Raw genomic sequence first — 21,767 nt, 5'->3', positions numbered from 1 at the left:
GGAATACTTTTAGTGGCTTTTAGAATTTAAATTTGTCAAAAGATGCATCTGGGTACGGTTACAATTGACGATTTTATTCCTTTCTTTCTAAATTAGGGCTTTGGATGTTCGAATGTTCTAATTATCAAGCTAGAAATGTTAAATAGGTATTTTGCCAGTGAAAAGGTATTCCTTAAAGGAGCTAGGGCTGGAGGTTGCTTTGTTTTTATTCTGAAATTAGGCTAAGGCTCACAGTGTGAGTGGGAAATACTCCATGTCTGTGTGTGCATGGAGCATGCTGCTTTACACACAAGATGAAAATACATGTAACTGGGTAACTTTGAAGCAGGTTTAGCTGAAAACTAACTTTACACTGGAAAATAATTTGTTATGTATGAGTAAATGTTAATGTCAAGAAAGATCTTTGTGTAATGTAAATGTCTGTTAGAAAATTGATCCCCAAACTGCAAGTTTTAATTCATTCAGATGTCATGGATTGTCATAGTTCTGTCTATGATTAGCAAGCTGTTAATTTTTTACAGCTGTGAAATACTGCAAATTCTATTTGCATTTACAAATGCCTTAAAAAAAAAAAAAAGCAATTTTATATAAACTGTTATTTAGAAAGGGGCCATTATACCATCATCCTGTACGAATAAGCGTTAAGTATCTTTATCTTTTGTTATGCCTTTCCAGAACAAAAGAGATGAGCATCTTTTGAAAAAAAGAAATGTTCCCCAAGAAGAAAGTTTAGAAGATTCTGATGTTGATGCTGACTTCAAAGCAGTAAGTTCTTTGATTCTTGACTTATTTTAAAAACTTTGGTGGTGTCTCAGAACAGTGTGTTCTGGTTTTACTTTAACACTGAAATTCTTGCAGTTATAGAATCATAGAATAGTTAGGGTTGGAAAGGATCTTAAGATTATCAAGTTCCAACCCCCCCTGCCATGGGCAGGGACACCTCCCACTAAACCATGGCACCCACCTGGCCTTGAACACCACCAGGGATGGAGCATTCACAACTTCCCTGGGCAACCCATTCCAGTGCCTCAACACCCTTACAGTAAAGAACTTCCCCTGTTTAAGTTTTAACCTGTTACCCCTTGTCCTATCACTGCAGTCCCTAGTGAAGAGTCCCTCTCCAGCGTCCTTGTAGGCCCCCTTCAGATACTGGAAGGCTGCTATACAAGGTTAGGAATTTATACATTGTTAAAATTAGTTTGATTGGATTCAATGTTTAAAAAGACTATAGCAACAAAATTGCTAAAACTTTTCTTTTTTTTTTCTTTTCAAGCAAAATGTAACACTAGAAGCTATCCTGCAGGTATGTTACCTTTAACCTTTTTTTTCCTTTTTTTTGGATTAGAAGTGCATGTTCAGTGCATTTTTTGGGTTTACTGTGGTGTTTTTTTCCAGAACGCCACAAGTGACAACCCAGTGATCCAACTGAGTGCTGTCCAAGCTGCAAGGTAAAAATAAATAAAGGCACAGAAATGTATTTCCCATGCACTTCTCATGATGAAAGTTACTTACTTTACTTTTACATCTAATTTCACAGAAAACTCCTATCCAGTGACAGAAATCCACCTATCGATGACTTAATAAAATCAGGAATTTTACCAATCCTGGTAAAATGCCTAGAAAGGGATGATAAGTAAGTATACTTTTACAAACGCTCACCTTTACCAAAAATTTGCATCCAAAACCACATCTCATTACTTCAAATTAAACTGTGGGTTCATAGCACCATGTAATCTGACATAGTCAGTCACATTCCATGATGATAAACCATAAATTGTCCAGGAGTGTTTATTCTGCCACTGAAATGTCAGTTTAATTTTTAGAGCTTGCATGAGCATATCCAACTAATGGGGAAATAACTAGATTTCTATTTATTACATTTCTCATTTGTTTTTAATATTTTGGACTTTCTTGTTAACTGTTTTTAAGAAACTTGTCTCAGACATATTGTGTGTATTTGTGTGAAGGCTGAGAATATGCCTGGTTGTGAAGAGAGCTCTTCTCTTTGCCAGAATGCACGTGTAATCTTTTTCATTAAGGTCATTAGCTTAAGTTTCCAGCTTCTTTTGTGCTCACTGCAAATTGGGTTTCCATCTGGCTCTGTGCTCCCTCATGTGATGGTAGAAATGAGAATGCTGTCTGTTATGATTCTTTGTTGGAAAACAAGAGCTTTAGTAAAGGAGGTAGAGAACATTGAGCATGTAGTTGCACGGATTTAATGGCATGTAGTAAAAATGCCATGTTCTACAGTCCATGAGCCTCTTCTTCAGATAAATGGGGATTAGCACATTTGAAGTAAATGTTTTAGCCTATCTTTGGTCTCAGCCAGCTATAAATATATTTGCAGTATTTAGTTTTCAAGGTTATTTATGCAGCCACAAAGGCTGGAAGCTTCAAAATTGCAAATTGGCATATTGGGTATAATTTGGTGGTTGCAAAAAAATGAAGCATGAGTATCTTTGTTTCTAGCTTGTCTAATAAAGCAGTTGCTTAGAAGGCAACTGGCAATGATGTTCAAACCAGATAGCATTTAAAAATGGATCATGAATGCCTGTCTGCTCTAGACATAGGATGTTTAGTGCTGTGAAATTTCTTCTAATTTTAATATTTTGTCTAGTTTTTGTGTGATGTATCTTTGTAAATGTTTAATAGGCCTTTCAGAATTGAACTCAAATATTTTCTTAATCAGTTCTTTTAATTGTGATTATTATATAATATTTAGCAGAGGTAAACGCTGCAAAGACTTTCTATAACAGATTGTTAAAGCTATTGTTCATGTTATACCTGAATGCTTATCAGAAGGGGAAGAAAAGTAGGACTGACCTAAAACTAGAATTTCAATGTGTTTGATCCTAGAATGTAAAGGTTTATAGATAGCTGCTGACTGGTACTATGTTTTTACACATTGTATTTACACATCTTGGGCCCTCCTATCAAATTCTTTCCCAATCCCATCCCTAATAAAACCTTAAAATACACAGAAAAAACTAAAAGGAAGCAGGTGCTATGACACTATATAAAACATAATTGATAAGAGACCCAGGAAAGCATGGAAATGAAAAAGTCATCAACCAGTAAATATTCTCTGCTCCTCCCAAAGCCACTTTACTGTTATGTTAACCACCGTAAGTTGTAAATTCTTTTATAGCTTCTAGAACCCTGAACCATTAACATTTGCTTGAACAACAGTTTTCATGCAAACTGTTTTACTAAACTGCTGTTTGCGTAAACAACAGCTAATGGACGTCTTAGAAGAGATGTTCCCCCAGCTTTCATAATACTAGCAACTAATTTTATCTGCATTTAATAAGTCAGTTCTAATACAGGTATGATGCTGTCATTTGATACTGATACTAGATCTTTCCCCTGTCTGTGATGGAGCAGGAAAATGTCTTTATCCCAGTATACCAGCTTACACTTGATCTGGGTTGTAATGTTAGAAGGGCCAAGTTTTTATTAGTTGTGGTCAGGCATGGTTAATGTATTGAGAACTAATGGCAGCAAGGCAGTTGCACTTCACTAAATATGAATGTTGTTTGGATCAGTTGGATGTGAAGAGCTCTGTTACCCAGTAGAGAGGCATAAATAAATTTTATGATGAGGGGTGCTAAAAACCTTTCATACAGGAGATAATTGGTTGGCTTTTTATTCTTACAGCTTTTTCCCTGCAATATCCAGGTTTAGATTTTTCTTTAACTTTTAGCCCAGTGGCACTGCTTAACTGTAGAGTGTCTGTCTCAGAGTGGATACAGCTAGTAATCTGAAATGAACCATGAAATAATTTGCAGATCGTGTTTCAATTTATTACTATAAAATTGTTTCATTACAGTCCTTCATTACAATTTGAAGCTGCATGGGCATTGACTAACATAGCATCAGGCACTTCTGCGCAGACTCAAGCTGTTGTACAGTCTAGTAAGTATTACAGTTTGTTTTGAGGGGTGGTGGATGTTGTGGAGAAAAGGGGGAATGGGATAGTTGGATAACAAATGCCATTTGTTAATCATTAAAATAATAAATGCATGTCTGTCCTCTTTCTCAAAAAATTTCTGCATTTGCTTTTAAAGATTAATCTGTTTGTCACTTACAGTTAATAGTAAGGGTCCCAGACCTCATTTTCCAATAAAGAAAATAGAGAATGACAGGTTATATTGTATTATGACAAAAAACGACAGTCCTTTCTAATTCTTGTGTTGATTTCTGAAATCGTGTACCGTTAAATCCCCTATGGGATTATGCTGCAAAGTAATGCTTTCTACCTCAAAGATATGTTCGTAAACCTTAATGAAGATGTTAAACACGTATCGTTATGTAAGATTATGTAAGTTAAAATTTCCATCCTGTGCTTGACCATATGATTAGTATCTCTTGTACACACTGAGTTTGTTGCGCTGTCTTTGTTTCTTGTTTAACCAGCCAGTGAGACTTCCATTATGAAAAGAGATAAGAAAGAAATTCTGAAGTTAATGAAAGATAAATTACTCAGATTAATTTTTCAGGATTATGTATGTAGCTTTTATGTATCAGCATCCTAATCTTAAAACAGTCACCTATATGCTAAATACAACGTTTTGTCATTAAACAGTGACACAATAGATAAGCAAATATATTAATTGTCTTGGCTCATTAATATTTGGTGGTTTTATATAGGAAAATGGTGACTTGATTATTGTACTTTTTTTTAGGTATATGAACTTGTGTTTCAAATCAAAATGCTGTTTTCTATATTTTAATTGCTAATATCTCACTAATTTTAAGATTCTGTATAGTTAAGCTATTGGAGCAATAAGAATGCTTATCAAAATGCACTTTGGTTAAAATCCAAAGCCTTTAAAAAAAAATAACATCTAAAATTTATTTTAAAAAGTCCTGATGTGATTTGCGCACCTGGTTTTAGATTGCTTTTCTGGCATCTAAATGTCTTTGAAAATCTAATCCCAAATTTTTTCATCCTTCCCTACCTGTTCATTGTTTCCTTCCAATGTTATTATATTTAAATGAATGAATCTAATGAAAAGGCTGTTTAGAGGCTTAGCTTTGCAGAAAAAAATCTAGAAAAAATAGTAAAAACTCAAATTAGAATGAAAAAGAGCATTGCTGTCACCTGAACAATTGCTTAAAGTTCAGGCTGAGACAGCTCTCTCCCAAATTCTGTTTAGCTAGTGCTTGAAAATAAGAAAATGGATAAAATGACTTTAAAGAAGCAAAAAGTATTTTGCCAGCTTTACTTCTGAAGAGAAAATGGAAGAAGTTTAGTCTAAAAGTTGCTGCTTTGGCTAGGAGATTACTAAGGGAAACAGCCTTTCCAGCTGCCATTAGGTAAGGGATGGATTGATGAAACAAAGCAATAGACCCTTGCAGCTATAGAAGAGGCTAGTGCAGCCTAAATACAAAAGAAGGTGCCCTCCTGCAATCAAGAGGGACAGATGGCAGTTGGAAGGCCCAGCAAAAGAAAAATACTGTGTACACAGAGTAGATCTCATCAGAAGACAGTTTGGAGCAGAAGTAATTAATTTTAAGAGAGCAGTAGATCAGATAACCTGCAGCTCCTGCTTTCTCAGACTGCCCTCCTGCCTGAGTGCTGATATGAAATAATTTCATTCCTGCTTTTGAAAGCATACCAGGTTTGCAATCTAATAAAAGCTACATACTTGACCCTCTTCTCTGAAATATGTTGAATGCACATATGACTGAAGTATAATCTTGATAATCACTAAGAAAGAAGCTGGAATATTTACTTGAGCTAATGGAAGCAGGATGATTGTTGAAAGAACAGAGAGTGTTCTTGAGCAACAGTGTGCTGCTGTCCCTCCTAACTTGTCAGTTACAGGCAATAGCTGAATTACTCATCTAGGCTAAGGGAGGAATTTCAGGTTACCTTTATTCATTACTCTGTTTTTCAGGAAAATACATGAGGAGTTTTTGGCTTATTTTCACTTACATTTCCAACAGGATATTGATTCACAGTTGCTCACAAATTGTGTTAGTTTCTTAAAACTTGTGAAGCTCTTCGTACAAGAAGAACTTATTTCCATTCAGTAGTATATAAATTGATCTGTTTACTTCACTCAGAAAGACTATAGGACAAGTATGATCATAAATAAAGTTTAAAAATTGCTGCAAGAATGGGTGTCTTGCAAGCAGTATGGCTTGTTTGAAGGGAAGTAGTCAATGGGAATAGTAGCGGGATGGTTTCTTAGCTCTATTAAATGTATTTAATTTAGCAGAGGCTGATATTTAAAATCAGTAACACTTCCTTAATCTGGTATGTTGCCTGCATTATATAAGAGCAAATTAAAACTTGTCTTAGGACTGGCAGATGGATGTAAATCTTCACTGCATATGGAAACTAACTATAGCCACCTCCTGGGAGGAAGCTATTTTCTAAAAGTCAAGCACATTTGCACAAGCAGGCCTGTCATTCTTTTACGTATGTATTGTGATATCAGGTTAACTAGGAAATCTGAATTACCAGGACATGAAACCTATCACCTACATCCCTGAGGCTCTTGCCTATCACTGAGAAATATGTGAAAATCTTTAAATGTGGAGAGCATTGTTTAATAGTGGCTTGTTCTCAAGTCTTTTTTTCCCTCTCTATAGATCTGATAGAAATGTTTAACTGAGGTTTTGTATGCTCTTCATAATAGAAACATGTATAAAGCATGGTAAGGAAAGTGGTTTTTGTTAATCAATGAAAGTATTGCGCATATACCATGTTGCAGTAAAAACAAATCCAATCTTTGCATTCTGCAGACGCAGTACCCCTCTTCTTGAGACTACTTCATTCACCACACCAGAATGTTTGCGAGCAAGCTGTCTGGGCTCTTGGAAATATTATAGGTAACTTTTGTCATTATAGTGATTTGAATTCAGGGAGTGTTTCTTTTCATAATTTGACTTTTGAACATGGGCATTATCATATGAGACTATGTTTCCTCTAAATTCTGTGGCTTAATATAATCTTTCATGTGGCGAGAATTACTCATGTACATGTATTTTTCTAAAGAATATCACTTGCTACACAAATATTAACAGAATAAAGTTTATATCTTGTAAAATATACATACGTATCTATACCTATGTATATGTAATTGAACATGACCTTTTAGTAGTAGACGACTGGTGAGGAAACATAGAATTTCAGTATCCCAACATGTCATTGCATACATTTCAAGATTTTCCATTTTTAATGTAATTTATTTTACAACAATTTTCATTTCTGTAGGTGATGGTCCTCAGTGTAGAGATTATGTCATATCACTGGGAGTTGTCAAACCTCTTCTGTCCTTCATCAATCCCTCCATTCCCATCACCTTCCTTCGGAACGTCACATGGGTCATTGTAAATCTCTGCAGAAATAAGGACCCCCCACCGCCTATGGAGACAGTTCAGGAGGTAAAGAATTATGGGACAGATAATTTTTTATACTCTGGACTAGAGGCAAATGTTTTACATTGTCATACTGTAAATTTATGCATGTTTTTTTCAAGTGTTTTGTGCCATTTACCAATTGTTAAAGGAAGTAATCTGACCAATTTAATGCTTTTTACTAAGGCTGTAACAAAGGTATTTGTAACATCTGAAACAGTAAGACTAAAGACTGATAAGCCATATATTAAAATGGACACAACAAAAAAATTAACACACTAGAAAGCGTGTTACTCAGCATTTCATGTTTTTATCATAAAAAGGCTACATGTGATTCTGTTCATAGAAATATTCTTACTGAAAATAAATTAGTGAATGTAGTGTACAGTTTGTGTTTTGACTAGCTGTGAACGTGCAGCCAGTGTCAAGTCCCCAGTTGAGAAGAGAAGCATCTGAAAGTTCTTTTAAACTGGTGAACAGAGCAAATGCAGTGTTTATAGAGCAGACACAGCTAGTAAAGTGATGCTATTCGACTAGAACTAGAGTTGTAATGTACATGAAGTTCTTCTTTTTCAGATAAATTCCAATGTGTAGGTACAGTTCATGAAGCCATGTGAACTATACTATTGTTAGCAACTAAAATTCAATGAATTTTTAGAAATTAAGCAGGGAAACTTTTACAAGTTTCACCAAATAGAAACCCCTGTTCTAAGCAGTCTTACCATGTCTCAGTTTTATGTTTTCTCCAAACATGAATACAAAAATAAAATTTTACTTTAGTCCAAGAGGGTCTTATTTATTGATATAAGGGTAATGATTTTCATTATATTCTATGGTAACAAAGCTTTTAAAATAGCAGGGGATGTCTTATCTCTATTCTTTGTTTCTTTTCCCTCTGTGTCTATGAAATACAATACTGTATTGTATTTTTACAAATTTTAAGTATTATATATATGTATATTTTTATACATACTTTGAGGAAATGAAATGACCTGCTGAAAGTTTGTGAATGCAGTATGGTAATGCAGTCTCAAGCTAAGCTTTGTGACTGCAGTACTCGCATGTATGATTGTACAGCCAGTTTTATTCTACTATAATGACTGATGAACTTCTTTTCAGATTTTGCCAGCATTGTGTGTTCTCATTTACCATACAGATATAAATGTAAGTAATTTTCAAAGTTTTAGCTATCTAGATTCTTCATTTCTCTAGAGAGAGAATTCTGCAAGATTGCGTTTAAGTGGCAAACTTGGGTTTTTGTGTTAATGTATAATTAAGTAGTAAATGCACAATTTAATATGAAGAATAATATAATTGTAGTCATTCAGAGCATGAAAAGGAAAATGCAAATATAATTTCTGAAACATCTTTTCTAAAAGTGTTTTTTTTTATCCTTTACACTAGCAACTACATTTTAAGAGCCCCTGTTTTGTGGAATTGAGCACAAAAAATTTAAAGTGCCAGCTTTACCATCAGCTTCACTTCAGTTCTGACCCATTTTATAATTTTACGTAGACAGTATGTAATGCATGTGTAGAAAAGAATATATATTATTCCATTTAACAGTCCAATCAAACATTGTGATCATACAGATAAATCTGACTTTTGTAACCTGTTGGGTGCCTGACTTTGCAACCTGTTTGGCTAAGGAAATCGCATAGGAAAATATACTTCAATAAACAGCAATAAACTGTTGGTTTTGGCACCTTTGACAACTTTTCAGGGTTTTAATACTAAACCTTCACTACTTCCTACATTTCTGATCCATGAGTTTACATACATTTTCTGAGTAAAGTCCTAGAGGGGTGGACTTACCTCCGAAAGTCTTATATTGGGAGTTCAGGAGCAAAGATCTGTGTAAATAAGGGATACTGAGCTGCTCTTCTCGTCATCCTCCTCCTGTCAGGACTTTGTAATGTCTTTGACTCTTGCTCCTGATAATGATCCTTCAACTTAGAGAAGCAGGATTGAATCCTTGTGGCAGGTCTGGGGATAAAGCATAAGATTGGTGGAAAGGTCTTTCGTTACTTCCATGCTGTGGTAGTGGTGTTTCTGCTGCTCTTTTAATGCTGAAGTGGGCTTGGCTCCACAAAATATTTGCAAACAGTTTAATCTGGAATTTTGCCAGGGTTTTCCCAGTGTAATGTGAGTGGGAGATAGCAAATGGTGACTTTCCAATTCATAATTTGGACAAACTTGAATGGAAATTCATAGCAAAACCAAACATACATCTAACCTATATGCTTTTTTTCCCGGCCAAATTTGAAAGCTTTTGCAAGCAATGATTGTATGAGAACTTTTTGAAGTAGATAAGAGACCATGTGATGCCAGGTTTTGACTAATCTCAATTAGGGTGCCCATCTTTCTGATCCTGAGAGTCAGGTGCTAGTTTGGAGGTACCAGTCTGGTCCCAGCCTCTCTGTACTGGAGCAGCAAACCTATCTTTGGAGATGAGTCAGTGATGCAGGTAGGTCAGCCAACAGTCCTGTGAGTGCTTCTTGCGGCTGCTGCTCTTGTCACCAGCAGGGCTGTGGGGCAGCAAATTGGTGAGGCACCATCTCTCACTGCTTCTGCTGTGATACTGGCTCCACTGCAGCACATTCTGCTGTTCCTGTGGCATTAGCAGGTGAGGGCAGCAGCAGGCTGTGTTAAGAAAGCATTAGGTCTGTACAGTCTGGTCCAACGAGCTGGGTGGAAGCAGCCTGTGGGTCAGGACTTGAAAGTCCTTCCTGCATTTCAGCACTATGGTATTTAGCTGTCTTAATAGCTGGGAATTTTAAATGGGTGTCTTGTTTTAAAAGTAGAGTAGATCTAGGTACCTCAACAGGTGATGTCCTCAGTGGGGTTCAGATTTCTCTTCCTGCAGTTCCTAACATCATCTCTAAGTGATTTGATATCTCTCTTTCTGCTGGCTTTGTTTCTGCATCTGAGACTACCTTTCAGTTACTGCACCTTTTGTACCTTTCTTCTTTTTGAGGGCTCTCAAATCATCCTTATCAAGTCATCAGTGACTTAGTCTTTTTTTTTTTTTTTTATATACCAAGATTGCCCTGCATGATAGTCATTTCTCTGTGGGTTTTTGCTTTGCTTGAACAGTTGTCACCTTACAGTAGCTGCTAGTCTTTTAGCTGAGATAAGAGCTCTTTTCCTTTGCTGTGGATTTTAATGTTAGTACGAAGGCAGGAAAAGGCATGCATCCAGAACAGTTTGCAGTTTCCCTGCAGAGCTGCACTATGGATCAGAAATACTAACGTGTAGATAGATGGATTAAGGACTAAGAGTATTTAGGTATTCTGTAATCAAAAGCACACAGTAACAAATTATAGTAATGCTAAGAGGCTGGGTTAGTATTTTCTTCAGAAAGTTACTAGCATGACTGCTTACCTGAGCTGGCTGTCTATCTTTGGAATGCAAATCAAGCCCAACAGTTTACCTTTGTGAGATGATGTATGCTGTCACTTTATGCACCAAAATGTGGTACTGAATTAAAAAAAATTGGGAGGACATATATAAATTATGGAACAAATGGCCCCTGTTTTCATAATGGTACATAATCTAACATTTTACAAGTTAGGTCTCATCGTAATCATGTTTGAGGTTTTGCTGTAAATAAATTGCATGCTCTTCCCCCTCCCCCCCCCCCCCCCCCCCATGTAGAATGTTTGTCACTGAATTAAGCCTTCATTATGTGGATTTTACTGTTCAATGTGTAAACAAACCATGGTCTTTCCAATCTGTAGATTCTTGTGGACACTGTTTGGGCTTTGTCCTACTTAACAGATGGTGGAAATGAACAGATACAAATGGTGATTGATTCAGGAGTTGTACCTTTTCTAGTTCCTCTTCTGAGTCATCAGGAGGTTAAAGTTCAAGTAAGTCTGGTTCAGTTGCTATTCAGTAGTCTTCTGTAAGGTATTTTCTAAGAAAGCGTGCCTTAAAGTATCTGTTAGTGAAGTACTGAGATGAACATTTATAGCTATATCTGTTACAGGTAAAACTGAACAAAAAGAGTTACCTACACTAGGGAAAAAACATTATTAAAATGAAAGACAACTTGAGCAAAACAGTTCTAATATAGTGAGTATTTTAATAACATAGTCTCATTTTAGTGAAGTGACAAGTTAAACATTAACTTGCAGTGTGTGACTATCAAGGGTGCCTTGCTTTTTTAGTCCTGAGATATTTAGCAACAACAGATTTTGCATTTTCCAGAATTAAGTCACATGTGCTCTTTTCTGTTGCTGCACACATGGTTGTGCATACTCTTGTCTGAAGAGCTCATAGAAATCAGTATTTTGGGACCTGTGGAATGTTGGCAGGTGCTGAGTCCTTTTAGTAAGGTAAATTTCTAATTAGCTGTAAAAGGTAGCTTAACTGAGCTCATTTGATTGATTTCAAAGACAAAGGGAAACAAAAAATGTGTGCTTGCTTTTTATAAATGAACAGTTGCAATTGGGGGGGGGGTATGTATCTGTGCATTTGTCACATTTGTTTAGTTTGCACTCTGGATGAGACTTAGCTGTCTTGAAATATGTCAGACCAGAGTTCACTCAATGAAAAGGAGTCTCTCCACTATTCTGTCACGTGTAAAGCATTTCCCTGGCAGTGTTCAAGGCAAGGTTGGACAGAGCTTTGGGCAGCGTGACCTAGTGTGAGGTGTTGGAACTAGGTGATCTTAAGGTCCTTTCCAACCCTAACTATTCTGTGATTCTATATACAGTCCATTTCTGAAAGACAGCTGAGAGTCAATAAGAAGAAAAGTAGTTGTGGGGTTTTTCATTTGTAGTGGAGAGCTGAGTGGAGAAGTAAGCAACCTTAGCAGACATAGTCAAAGCATAGAAGCAGTTCATGTAATTGTAAATCAGATCAAATACATGATGAATTAACTTTCCTAATGGTTTAATATCCTTTTAATTTATAATGTTTACACTTGTTGAGTTGAGCTGCAGTGCATCTATTCAGTAAAGTGCTATACTGTGTACTTCTGTTTTGATGAAACAGTACTCATTTTGGGGATGTAGCTCAGAGGACGAAGTGCTAAATTGTATCTTGCAAAGTGTTTTTATAGAGACGTCTTCAAATGATCTTTGTTTTGGCATAAGTTAACAGCAATGTCTTTAACATGCAATTTTTTTTCCTTCCCACTTTGGATATTCAGACAGCAGCACTGAGAGCAGTAGGCAACATAGTAACTGGTACTGATGAACAGACACAAGTTGTTCTCAATTGTGATGTTTTGTCTTATTTCCCAAATCTCCTGACGCATCCAAAAGAGAAGATAAACAAGGTATGATTTGTTTCTTCCTACCTTGATCTTTCTGTTTAAGAAATAAAACTGTAGAATTACAGAAGGATTTCTTACAGCTGTTATTTCCAGCAGTGAACTATTTTGTGTAAAGGCACAGCCTTTGAGCCAGGTGCTTCATTAGGACTAAAGCCAAACAGCCATAGTGAGCATCCATGCATTAGTGTTGATGCCTAATGCTTTCTGAGAGGACTGATGTTTTTTTGCTTTGAAGTGTGATACTTTTTTTGTATTATAGTTGCATCATAGTTTTTCATAACTAAATGTGTTACTTTTGGTTGAATCCAGTTTAATAAGACCGATCCAGGTTTTCCACTACCATTTCATAGTGGAGTTTGTTCTCTTGTCCATGTTCACATTCAAGGAAGTAGGGTGTGCTTTTCTGAAGCTCTCCCTGCATTTCCTTTCCTTCCTTTTGGCGGAGGTAACTTCACTGCTGTGCAGGGACTGGATGGAATAGGGGGAATTTGAGGAAAGAAAATGATGAGTGCCCTCTTTTCCAGAGCTGTAGTTTGTGTTACTTGCATTTGTTTATTTTTCATTGTGCCATCTTCCACTGCACAGATGGGGCTGGCTGAGGAGGAGGCTGGTTTTGTTTAGCTCATGTTGATTCCTCCGCTTAGGGTACCATTGAGGGTAAATCTGTTTGTAAGGAATTCGTTTCTTCAGGCCCTGTCAAGTGTCAGGAGACCTAAAGAATTTATCTTTGAAAGTTCAAACTGCTGTGATTTGTTTCTGCCTGCCCTTGTAGCTCTCACAAAAGAAGGATGAAGAACTCTTTTGAGTGCCAAAGAATTACTTTTGTATAAGGGGAGTCTAGAAATTTTAAGTTTGTTGTGAGGTGCAAATACAAATAAAAGCAGGATGCACATCCCTAAAAATTGGAACCCATTATGTTTTTTTCATAATTGGCTATTTGCCATGTCTGGTTGTTTTTTATTTAAGATTGGAGCCTTTTTAAGATGTTCTGGATTGTTTTGACAGGTATCCCCCTTTGTAGCCAGGAGTTTGGAGCTGCTGTTAGATAGATACTAGCATTATTGATGAACCACCTGAAGGAGATAACTGCTGGGTGAAGTCTCAGGACTGAGCGTCCTCTCTGATACTTGAATGAGCTTTGTGAGCTCCCCTTTGTGTTTCAGGAAGAAAATGGTAGTTGGATTTGGTGGTCTTTGTATCAGCACAGAAAGTTACTACTGAGCTGTTACTACTGACCTTTTTATGTGAGGTTTTACCAGTTTTCCTGCTTCCTTTGCAAAACTGACCGAAAGTTTAAAACATGGCTGTGACTCCAGCAGTGCAAAGTGGATGTAAGGCTGAAGTCAGTATTGCTTTTGATGTATGAAGGCACTCCTTGTAAGTAATAATCTGGCCCCATAAATTAATCATGTCTATTTTAGATTAATCCTCTGCATGTTTGGTTTTCACAGTGCAATAAAAGTTTGTGTGCTAGAAATGCTATTTGAGGAGGAAACCTGTAGGTTCAGTTCAGTGATTGGTCATGGTATGGTTTTAGGTTTTAAGGTTGTTTTGTATAGTTTGGTCGGGTTTGGGCTTTTTGGTATGTTGGTTTTTTTTTTTTAATCTGTTGACTAGTTTCTAAAAGTGTTTTGTTTTTTGTTTTGCCCAATTGTAGGAAGCAGTTTGGTTCCTTTCCAATATCACAGCAGGAAACCAGCAACAAGTTCAGGCTGTAATAGATGCTGGGCTAATCCCTATGATCATACACCAGCTGGCTAAGGTCAGTCAAACTATCAGCTATGCAAGTTGTCATCCTCTTTTTATAAATCTGACACGAGGAGTCTGTGGTTTTTAATAATAAACTTGACAGATGTTTCCATGCTGATTTTAATGAGCTATTAATTTTATTTTTCAGGGGGACTTTGGAACACAAAAGGAGGCTGCTTGGGCAATTAGCAATTTGACAATAAGTGGGAGAAAAGATCAGGTATGTGTAGTAGGATTCCGAATTGTCACTAAAACATTGCACATGCAGCCATTTGTAAGAAACACAATGTTGAAAGTACTTTTTTGTTTATTATTTAGGTTGAATACCTTGTACAGCAAAATGTAATCCCACCATTCTGCAATCTACTCTCAGTAAAGGATTCTCAAGTGGTACAGGTGGTGCTGGATGGTCTGAAAAACATCCTGATAATGGCTGGTGATGAGGCCAGCACAATAGCTGAAATTATAGAAGAGTGTGGAGGTTAGTACTTATTAGGCTTTCAAAAAATTTAATTTGGTGGATGTTATTCTGTCTTCCCTTTGCTGCTGGTCACGTTTACTGCAGCATTTTTTTACCATGGCTATTTGAACAAGTAAGTGAGGCTGGTTTGGTTTAGAGACGATCATGTTGGAAGAATTGTTGAAGGAGCTTTCTGTAGCTTGAGTATTCTTTAGGTTTAAATGAGAATTGTACTTCTTTTAATTTGATTATTGCGTATACTTTTGTCCTGTGGTAAAACACAATTCTCTCTCTAGTTCACTGCCTTGGAAGCTGTTGTTAGGATCATTTTATTACAAACCAAATCAGGATGAGGAGTCATCTAGATACTGCAATCCAGGTTTTAGCACATGATAATTAATGTATTACAGTAAGATAACAGTAAAGGGATATTGAAGAACTTTCTGCACTGGAAGTTTTTCCCTTGTATTGTTCCATATCCTGTTTGAGAATGGGACTAGTGTTTTAATTTGCTCTTAGTTTGGGGTTTTGTTACCTTGCTGCTTTAAACTCTTATGCAACACACAAAAGTAGCCATTTTCTTTTGATGGTATACAGAAAGCACAATGACTGAAACAAAAGCTATGTAGTATGCATGAGTCTTAAATACGGAGAGTTTTACCTGACAAGAGAGAAGATTCCATTATCCCTTCTTCATAAAATGGGATATTCCATGGTATACAAAAGTTCCCAAACTACTTCTCTTTTCTCTTAAGAGGTAAAGATAGCTACTTTGTAGATAGTATTTGCAAACTGACCTACATATTTTCTAGTATGTTTCAGTAGTAATGTTTTATTATTTTTCTTATTTTTTTTCAAAGTAGTCAGTAACTCCAGTTTAAACTTATAAAACTCTTTTCCATTTTCTTTTTATTCAGGGTTAGAGAAAATCGAAGCCTTGCAACAGCATGAGAATGAAGACATTTATAAACTAGCATTTGAAATCATAGATCAGTATTTCTCTGGTGATGATGTAAGTATGCTAAAGACTGACGAGTTTATGCGCTGTGCTGTTAGCTTAGTAAGTACATTGTCATTGTTCCTCAGTTCCGATTGCTGTGAACATAGGGAACGTCTGGGAAGTCAGTTTTCCTGCTCCTTTTTCAGTACAGCTTCCCTTAATTGCAAGTCTTTGAAGTTTCTCGATACCAAGAATTTTCTTTAACAACATCAAGATGACTGCTCTGGTTTTGCCTAATAAATCGATTGACACTGTCCTAATTTTGTCACACTGACATATAAATTTACATGTAATTTCTTGAGATTAGAATCTAAACAGTTCTTTGGCTCTCTTTTTTACTTTCTCATACATCAGTCTGGAGGGAGGGGCAGATCCTTAGTTTCAGGTAGATTAGTGTATTTCATGTCTGTAATTGTTCAGTCTGGTTTCTGCATTGAAAAGAGTCATCAAAACTGTTAACAAAACTGTTAACACTTTCTGCAACTGATTGATCTAGACCATCTGATATTTTGTTGCACCCTGGTTAGGTATTTTGAGGCTTTGGGTTCTAGCTCTCTCTGCCACTGGCTGTCTGTGAGTGCCTCAGAAGCATTTCAACAAGCAATTTGAAGACAGATAATAATTATAAAGGCCTTCCAGGGTGTCTGTTGTTCTGCAGCCTAGCAGAGCTATGCCTTCAGTTCCTCTTAAATTGAACTCTCCAGATACCAGCTCTAACTTTAGGACTTGTTAATTTTCAATTCTTGGGCCCACCATGGGATTGCAAAGTTAGTCACCAGAAGCTGAGATATGCGAAAAGCTCCCTATGCTTGTAATGATTCTGTGAGCAGTGTCTAATAGTCTCCAGAATAACTCCAAGACTTCTGTAGCTAAAACCAAAGAGTCTAGTGGGGAGGGTCAAAAAATATCTCTTTTAAACACTAAAGGGAGTTAGTGCTCCCTTTTGTGCATTTCCTTCTTACTTAAATGCAATTTAGTTTGTGCTTGATCTGCTGAATTTAGCTCCTTTACTCAGGAGCAGGACTTTACTTCAGATTATTGCTTATACTTCTACCGTGTTGGCTTTTAAAACTTAAAATGGTAGAAATTCCATGACTGGAAGATAGGAGTTCAAACATAAAACCAGACAAATTTTCAGGTGGTAATTACAAGTAGGAAAATAACCCATCTCATTTGAGGATTAGTGAAAAGACAAGGGAAAAAAAAAAGAAAATCCAAATTGGTGGTAAGAGCCTGGTTATGTTATCCTGCTTGACAGTGTCAAGATTGACTGCCCATGAGAATTCCTGCCTTCTGTCACTTCGGGATCTTCTGTATTCTCATGAGATTTTGCTGGCTACTCGATATCCCTTCACTTTTAATCTCATCTGCTCCTTTGCTGAGCCCTGTAAAGTGCACAGCTTCTTAAAGGACCAGCAATAATGGCTTCCTGACTTCAGTTTATTGTGTTAAAGGCCTGTGAATTTAGGTTATTTTGTAGTACTCCTGCAGAAGGCAGAAGTGCTGGTTTATCAACTGGCAAACATTTTGCAAAGCATTCTGAAACCAGATTTGATCTTCCTTTGGGCATGACATGCCCCACCCTTGCTCATGCAGATTGTTGCTGTCACCAAAGGCCTTAATTTCACCCTCCAATTTAGGTATTGTCTCCCAAAATAAAGAGAAACAAAGATTTTAGATGAGTCGTTTCTGACTCTGGACTGCTACAAGGTCAGATCTCAGAAAGTGTGGCCCCCCCCACAAAAAGGCTCTTAACCTTCTTCAGAATGATACACAAGTGGTTCCTGCAGCCTGGTTTGTAGAGGTGGCATGTTTGGAGGGTAGATGCAGCTGGTGATTGGAGGAGGATGGGTAGCGTTTTAAGTCCTGCATATTGATAATACTGATCATGTTATTTGCTGTTCTAGAGGTGGTAAATACCTGCATTCTAACAGCTCTGAGGAAGTTGGGTGAAGTTGGATACTGATGCCTTTCATTCTGTATGCATAGAGTAATGATGTACTTTTGGATTCTAAAAAAATCAGATTGGCTATATAAAACTTCTCTGAAATGTGTAAGAATCCATCAGATTCTTACAGGAGATACTGAGTACTCTTTTAAGCTTTATGCAAGTATTTCTGTCAGGTGCTGATAGAGATTATCTTCATGTTGAAAAAAAAATAACGGGAGAAGGTACAAAACCGATTTTGGAATTCACAACCAGTGATCAGCCAACTCCAGAAGTACTAAAAATTGGCATTGAAAATTGACTCTCACAGCTAAAATAGTAACTGTTTTGACCAAGCAGCAACCTAGTCTCTAACCATTACAATTTTTTGTTTCCCTAATAATATTAGAACAGATTTGATGTGTTGTTCTTTTTCAACATACCTGAGAAATGGGATTTGAAAAACTGATCTAATTTTATTGCAATAATATTAAAAAAAGAAAAAAAAAGTTTGGCATTTGTGAATCTCTTCTACACGTACTGAACTGTGCAGGGAATTGGCCTCTCATGTGTTTTTGTTGTTGTATTTTATAGATCGACGAAGATCCGAGTCTCATTCCTGAAGCCACTCAAGGAGGTACTTACAACTTTGACCCAACAGCCAACCTTCAAACAAAAGAATTTAATTTTTAAGTCGAAAAAAGTGCAGCTTCTCTGTCCCACACCAGAATGAAGCACCACCAGATGGCTACCAAGTGAAGAAACAAAAGGCTCCAAGACACACATGCCTCTTCGTTTTGATGCTTCTAAAGCAAGCCATGTATCGGTCACTTTGCAGTTGCCAAACATCACTATCACATGGACTGTAAATGCATATGCATGATCTCTTAAACTGTTCCAGAATTCTTTTTAACAGTCCCAACCACCTTTTTTTGCCTTTCTCCTGGTGCCACATGCTGAAAACCGCAATCTGCAGTTTTGTTAAGAATATTCCATAGTGGTGGCACATTGGCTTTCCACGGAAAAGTAGCTTCTTTGGAAAACGGTGCGCTGTGGATCAAGACACTTTGGTATGATGCATACATTTTGGAAGACTTTACAGGGGCCCAGTTTCTCTGAGCCTCCATCATTGTCCTCCACAAACATATTTTCATATACTTTATGTGGAAGAATAGATTCAAAAATGCAAGCCAAATGAATTTCATTGGTGAAACTGAAATAAAAGTAACTTAAACAAAAACAAACACTTGGCAATTGATTAAACACTTAAGTTTAAAACAAAAAAACTACTTCAGCTATCAGTAATTGATGTGTGTTCATTAACTGCCTCAGAAACCAGGGTTGGAGAATGAACTGTAGATTTGGACTGGTAAAGCTTTTGCCATTATACCTAATTTTTGAGAACAGCGAGCCCTATTTGACCACTCACTTCAGCCTGTGTGTTCCTGCTGTTTTGAAGTAATCAAATGCTGTGCATGGTATTTTACCTGAGTTACAACCTGTTATGGACTTGAACTTCTGTTTAAGCTGAAAGCAAGAGTCCCAGACTGTAGAAAAAGAAAAAAATACTGTCCAAAAATGTATTAGTTAAAAAGAATCTTGCTTTCAACTTTCAGTAGTCAGTATATTTTGTTTTAAATTGATAATTGGATATGGTTGATTTTTATTGGGTTTAAACTGTGGAGCTTTCATGTTTACTGTAATTTAGTCTTAAACTATTTTTTACTTAGTAATCAGTGCTTATGATGATGTGGTTGGCAACAAACCAGCAACTACTTAGAAGCGTCATAAAAGCTTCATTCTTGGAGTATTGGAAGAGTAATTCAGAAGTTAGTCTCAAATCTTATTCACATGATTAGAAAAAGATACAAACTGGTTGACGTGTGAGGCTGTATGGAAGCTGCCGCTATTCAGCATCAACCTGATGTGCAGCGCACATTAAATAACTTTACATAAGGTATGTAAGGTCATTGCTTTTGGAAAATTGTCTGACCCAGTCATTTTCAAAGGGATTTTGGTATTGCTGGGGTGAAGATTGATAACTTTGAAATTCTGTAAGCTGTCACACAAACTGGTTTTGTTGCTGTTGTTTACTGGGTGTAATTTCCCAATGCATTGATGTGAAGGGATAGAAAAATCTAAACTAATTTAGTTATTGGATGTGGGTTGTATTTACTGTGATGAAGATAAGGACAGATGCCATCAGAGCTTTGTGGATCAGCTGTTTTTCCACTGATGAACAACGCATAGCAGGTGTGCATTCATTAAATATATATCTGCCAAGGTGGAGCCACTTTAAAGAGTGAGTTGTCTTGTATCTCAACTGGATACAAGCGTATGTTTAAACTGCAAGATTTTTACTTGCTAGATAATCTGTTTTAATATAGTGGTTTGGCCTCTGATTATTTATAGGTTTTATAAATTTTAGAATCAATTTCTCTTTAAGGTGGCTCAGATTTTTCAACTCTTGTGCACATAAAATTGAGTTGAAGTTCATTGTGCCTTTTTTCTTTTCCCAAAAGTTGAGTTGAAGCTTCATATGGTAACTGCATCCTATTCACACACTATAGTCTAAAAATCTTGAAACTGTGTGGTGTTCGCTAAAAAACTAAACAATAAAAAGTCAAAGTTAGGTAAGGTCACAAAGTTTTTGTGAAATTAGAGTTCCAGCAGTTGTTAACATGAACAAATATTTCCCCCCTTCTAATTCAATTTAGTCTCCCTGTATGCCATATAGACTGACGGATACCCTGTTCCGCCTGCACTAGCTTATTATCCTGGAGATGACATACAAATTGATACTGAAACAACAGTTTTCCACTACTGTGAAGATTTGATCCTTTTCTTGCACTCAATGCATTACATTAAAAGTGAACATCAGAGAACTGGGTAAGGCAGGACAAAGCGTTTGCTCAGTTCTTTCTGTTGTGACCTTATCAGCTTTTGATTGGGATTGCACCATTTCATAGTTAATAAAGGAAACAAAGTATATTGCTGCACTTTTACGTTTTCAGAACAGTGTTTAAAATTGCATTGTTTTTATTATTTTTTTAAACTATCAGTTAAAATAGACTAAAACGTTCTTTCAAAGAGGCATCTAAATGTGTTCCTAATTTTGTATATGGGCTTAGGTTTTGTAACCAATAAAAAGCTGCTATCAAATACTATAAAAAATTCAAGAACTTATTTTGAAGATTCTGAAACTGCGTAGTCTTCACAGATTGACTTAGGAGTTTTTGTCTTTGACTAGATATTAGTTAGCAGAACTCCGCATCAAAGTTTGAAGTATGTTATACAAGAATGAATAAAGTACACTAATGTAGTCATCTCTGAAACTTTGGATACTGTTCCAGTATGGAGTTTCATACTTTTTAAGGAGACGTTTCCCAATCACATATACAAGGCTGTGGTAAGTGGGCTGCAGCTGATTCGTGTAACTATTAAATAGCAACTTCACTTTAAAGCTTTCACAGTCCTTTTCTACCTCCAGAAATGTCCTTTCCAGGCTCCCAGTGCTGATTCAACACTGATTTTAAGCTCAGGATGGTGTACAAGCAAGCCCAACTCCTGCTCAGCGTGCATTGGGAGGTGTGCATCAAGAACAGCCTTAGGCAGGAGACTGGTCTTCCATGGTACTCCATAGCTGGAAGGGATGGACAACATCCCTCACCTCAGGCATGAGTGACCCCATAAAGGGGGATGCTCAGAGACAGATCAGAGGTTTCAGCCTTGCACTGTCCAGCAGCCCCCTAATTAGTACTGCTTTAATTATATGAGAGCTGCACTGGAAGAAAACCTCTTGAACTGCTTGAAGGTGGGTGCCTGTGATTCTGCAGCTATGGCTTTGCCATCCTTGCTGTGTGTCAGTCGTGTGAATCACCCTCTCTCCATGGGTACGTTGATGGTGGAGATGAGCTTCCAGGGCTGTATTTAAATCTTTGCAAATGGTCTTCCAGGGGTGTATAAAGGATAAAGA

At 36.8% G+C, this 21,767-nt stretch overlaps 1 protein-coding gene across 2 annotated transcripts in view; it reads left to right on the top strand.

The window, feature by feature from the left end:
• The window catches only part of KPNA3 (karyopherin subunit alpha 3), a 53,444-nt gene extending 32,333 nt beyond the window's left edge, over positions 1 to 21,111 (top strand). The window contains exons 3-17 of one of the 2 annotated variants that reach the window (XM_061457386.1): positions 676 to 765; positions 1,274 to 1,303; positions 1,396 to 1,448; positions 1,538 to 1,633; positions 3,830 to 3,915; positions 6,757 to 6,843; positions 7,229 to 7,398; positions 8,491 to 8,535; positions 11,112 to 11,243; positions 12,530 to 12,658; positions 14,313 to 14,417; positions 14,553 to 14,624; positions 14,723 to 14,885; positions 15,782 to 15,876; positions 18,386 to 21,111. In XM_061457386.1, the coding sequence (XP_061313370.1) occupies positions 676 to 765; positions 1,274 to 1,303; positions 1,396 to 1,448; positions 1,538 to 1,633; positions 3,830 to 3,915; positions 6,757 to 6,843; positions 7,229 to 7,398; positions 8,491 to 8,535; positions 11,112 to 11,243; positions 12,530 to 12,658; positions 14,313 to 14,417; positions 14,553 to 14,624; positions 14,723 to 14,885; positions 15,782 to 15,876; positions 18,386 to 18,484 (1,452 nt within the window). In that variant the 3' untranslated portion in view covers positions 18,485 to 21,111. The remainder of the gene's footprint in view (positions 1 to 675; positions 766 to 1,273; positions 1,304 to 1,395; positions 1,449 to 1,537; positions 1,634 to 3,829; positions 3,916 to 6,756; positions 6,844 to 7,228; positions 7,399 to 8,490; positions 8,536 to 11,111; positions 11,244 to 12,529; positions 12,659 to 14,312; positions 14,418 to 14,552; positions 14,625 to 14,722; positions 14,886 to 15,781; positions 15,877 to 18,385) is intronic. The other variant, XM_061457387.1, reaches the window with a different exon arrangement.
• The last annotated feature ends 656 nt before the right edge of the window (positions 21,112 to 21,767 follow it).

This window comes from Pezoporus flaviventris, unplaced genomic scaffold (genome assembly GCF_033815535.1).
Source record: "Pezoporus flaviventris isolate CSIRO_AGI_PZ_B2104156 unplaced genomic scaffold, CSIRO_AGI_Pfla_v1 ptg000025l, whole genome shotgun sequence".
Classification (NCBI taxonomy): domain Eukaryota; kingdom Metazoa; phylum Chordata; class Aves; order Psittaciformes; family Psittacidae; genus Pezoporus; species Pezoporus flaviventris.
Note: the sequence above shows the minus strand (reverse complement) of the source record. Positions and strands in the feature narration are given on the sequence as shown.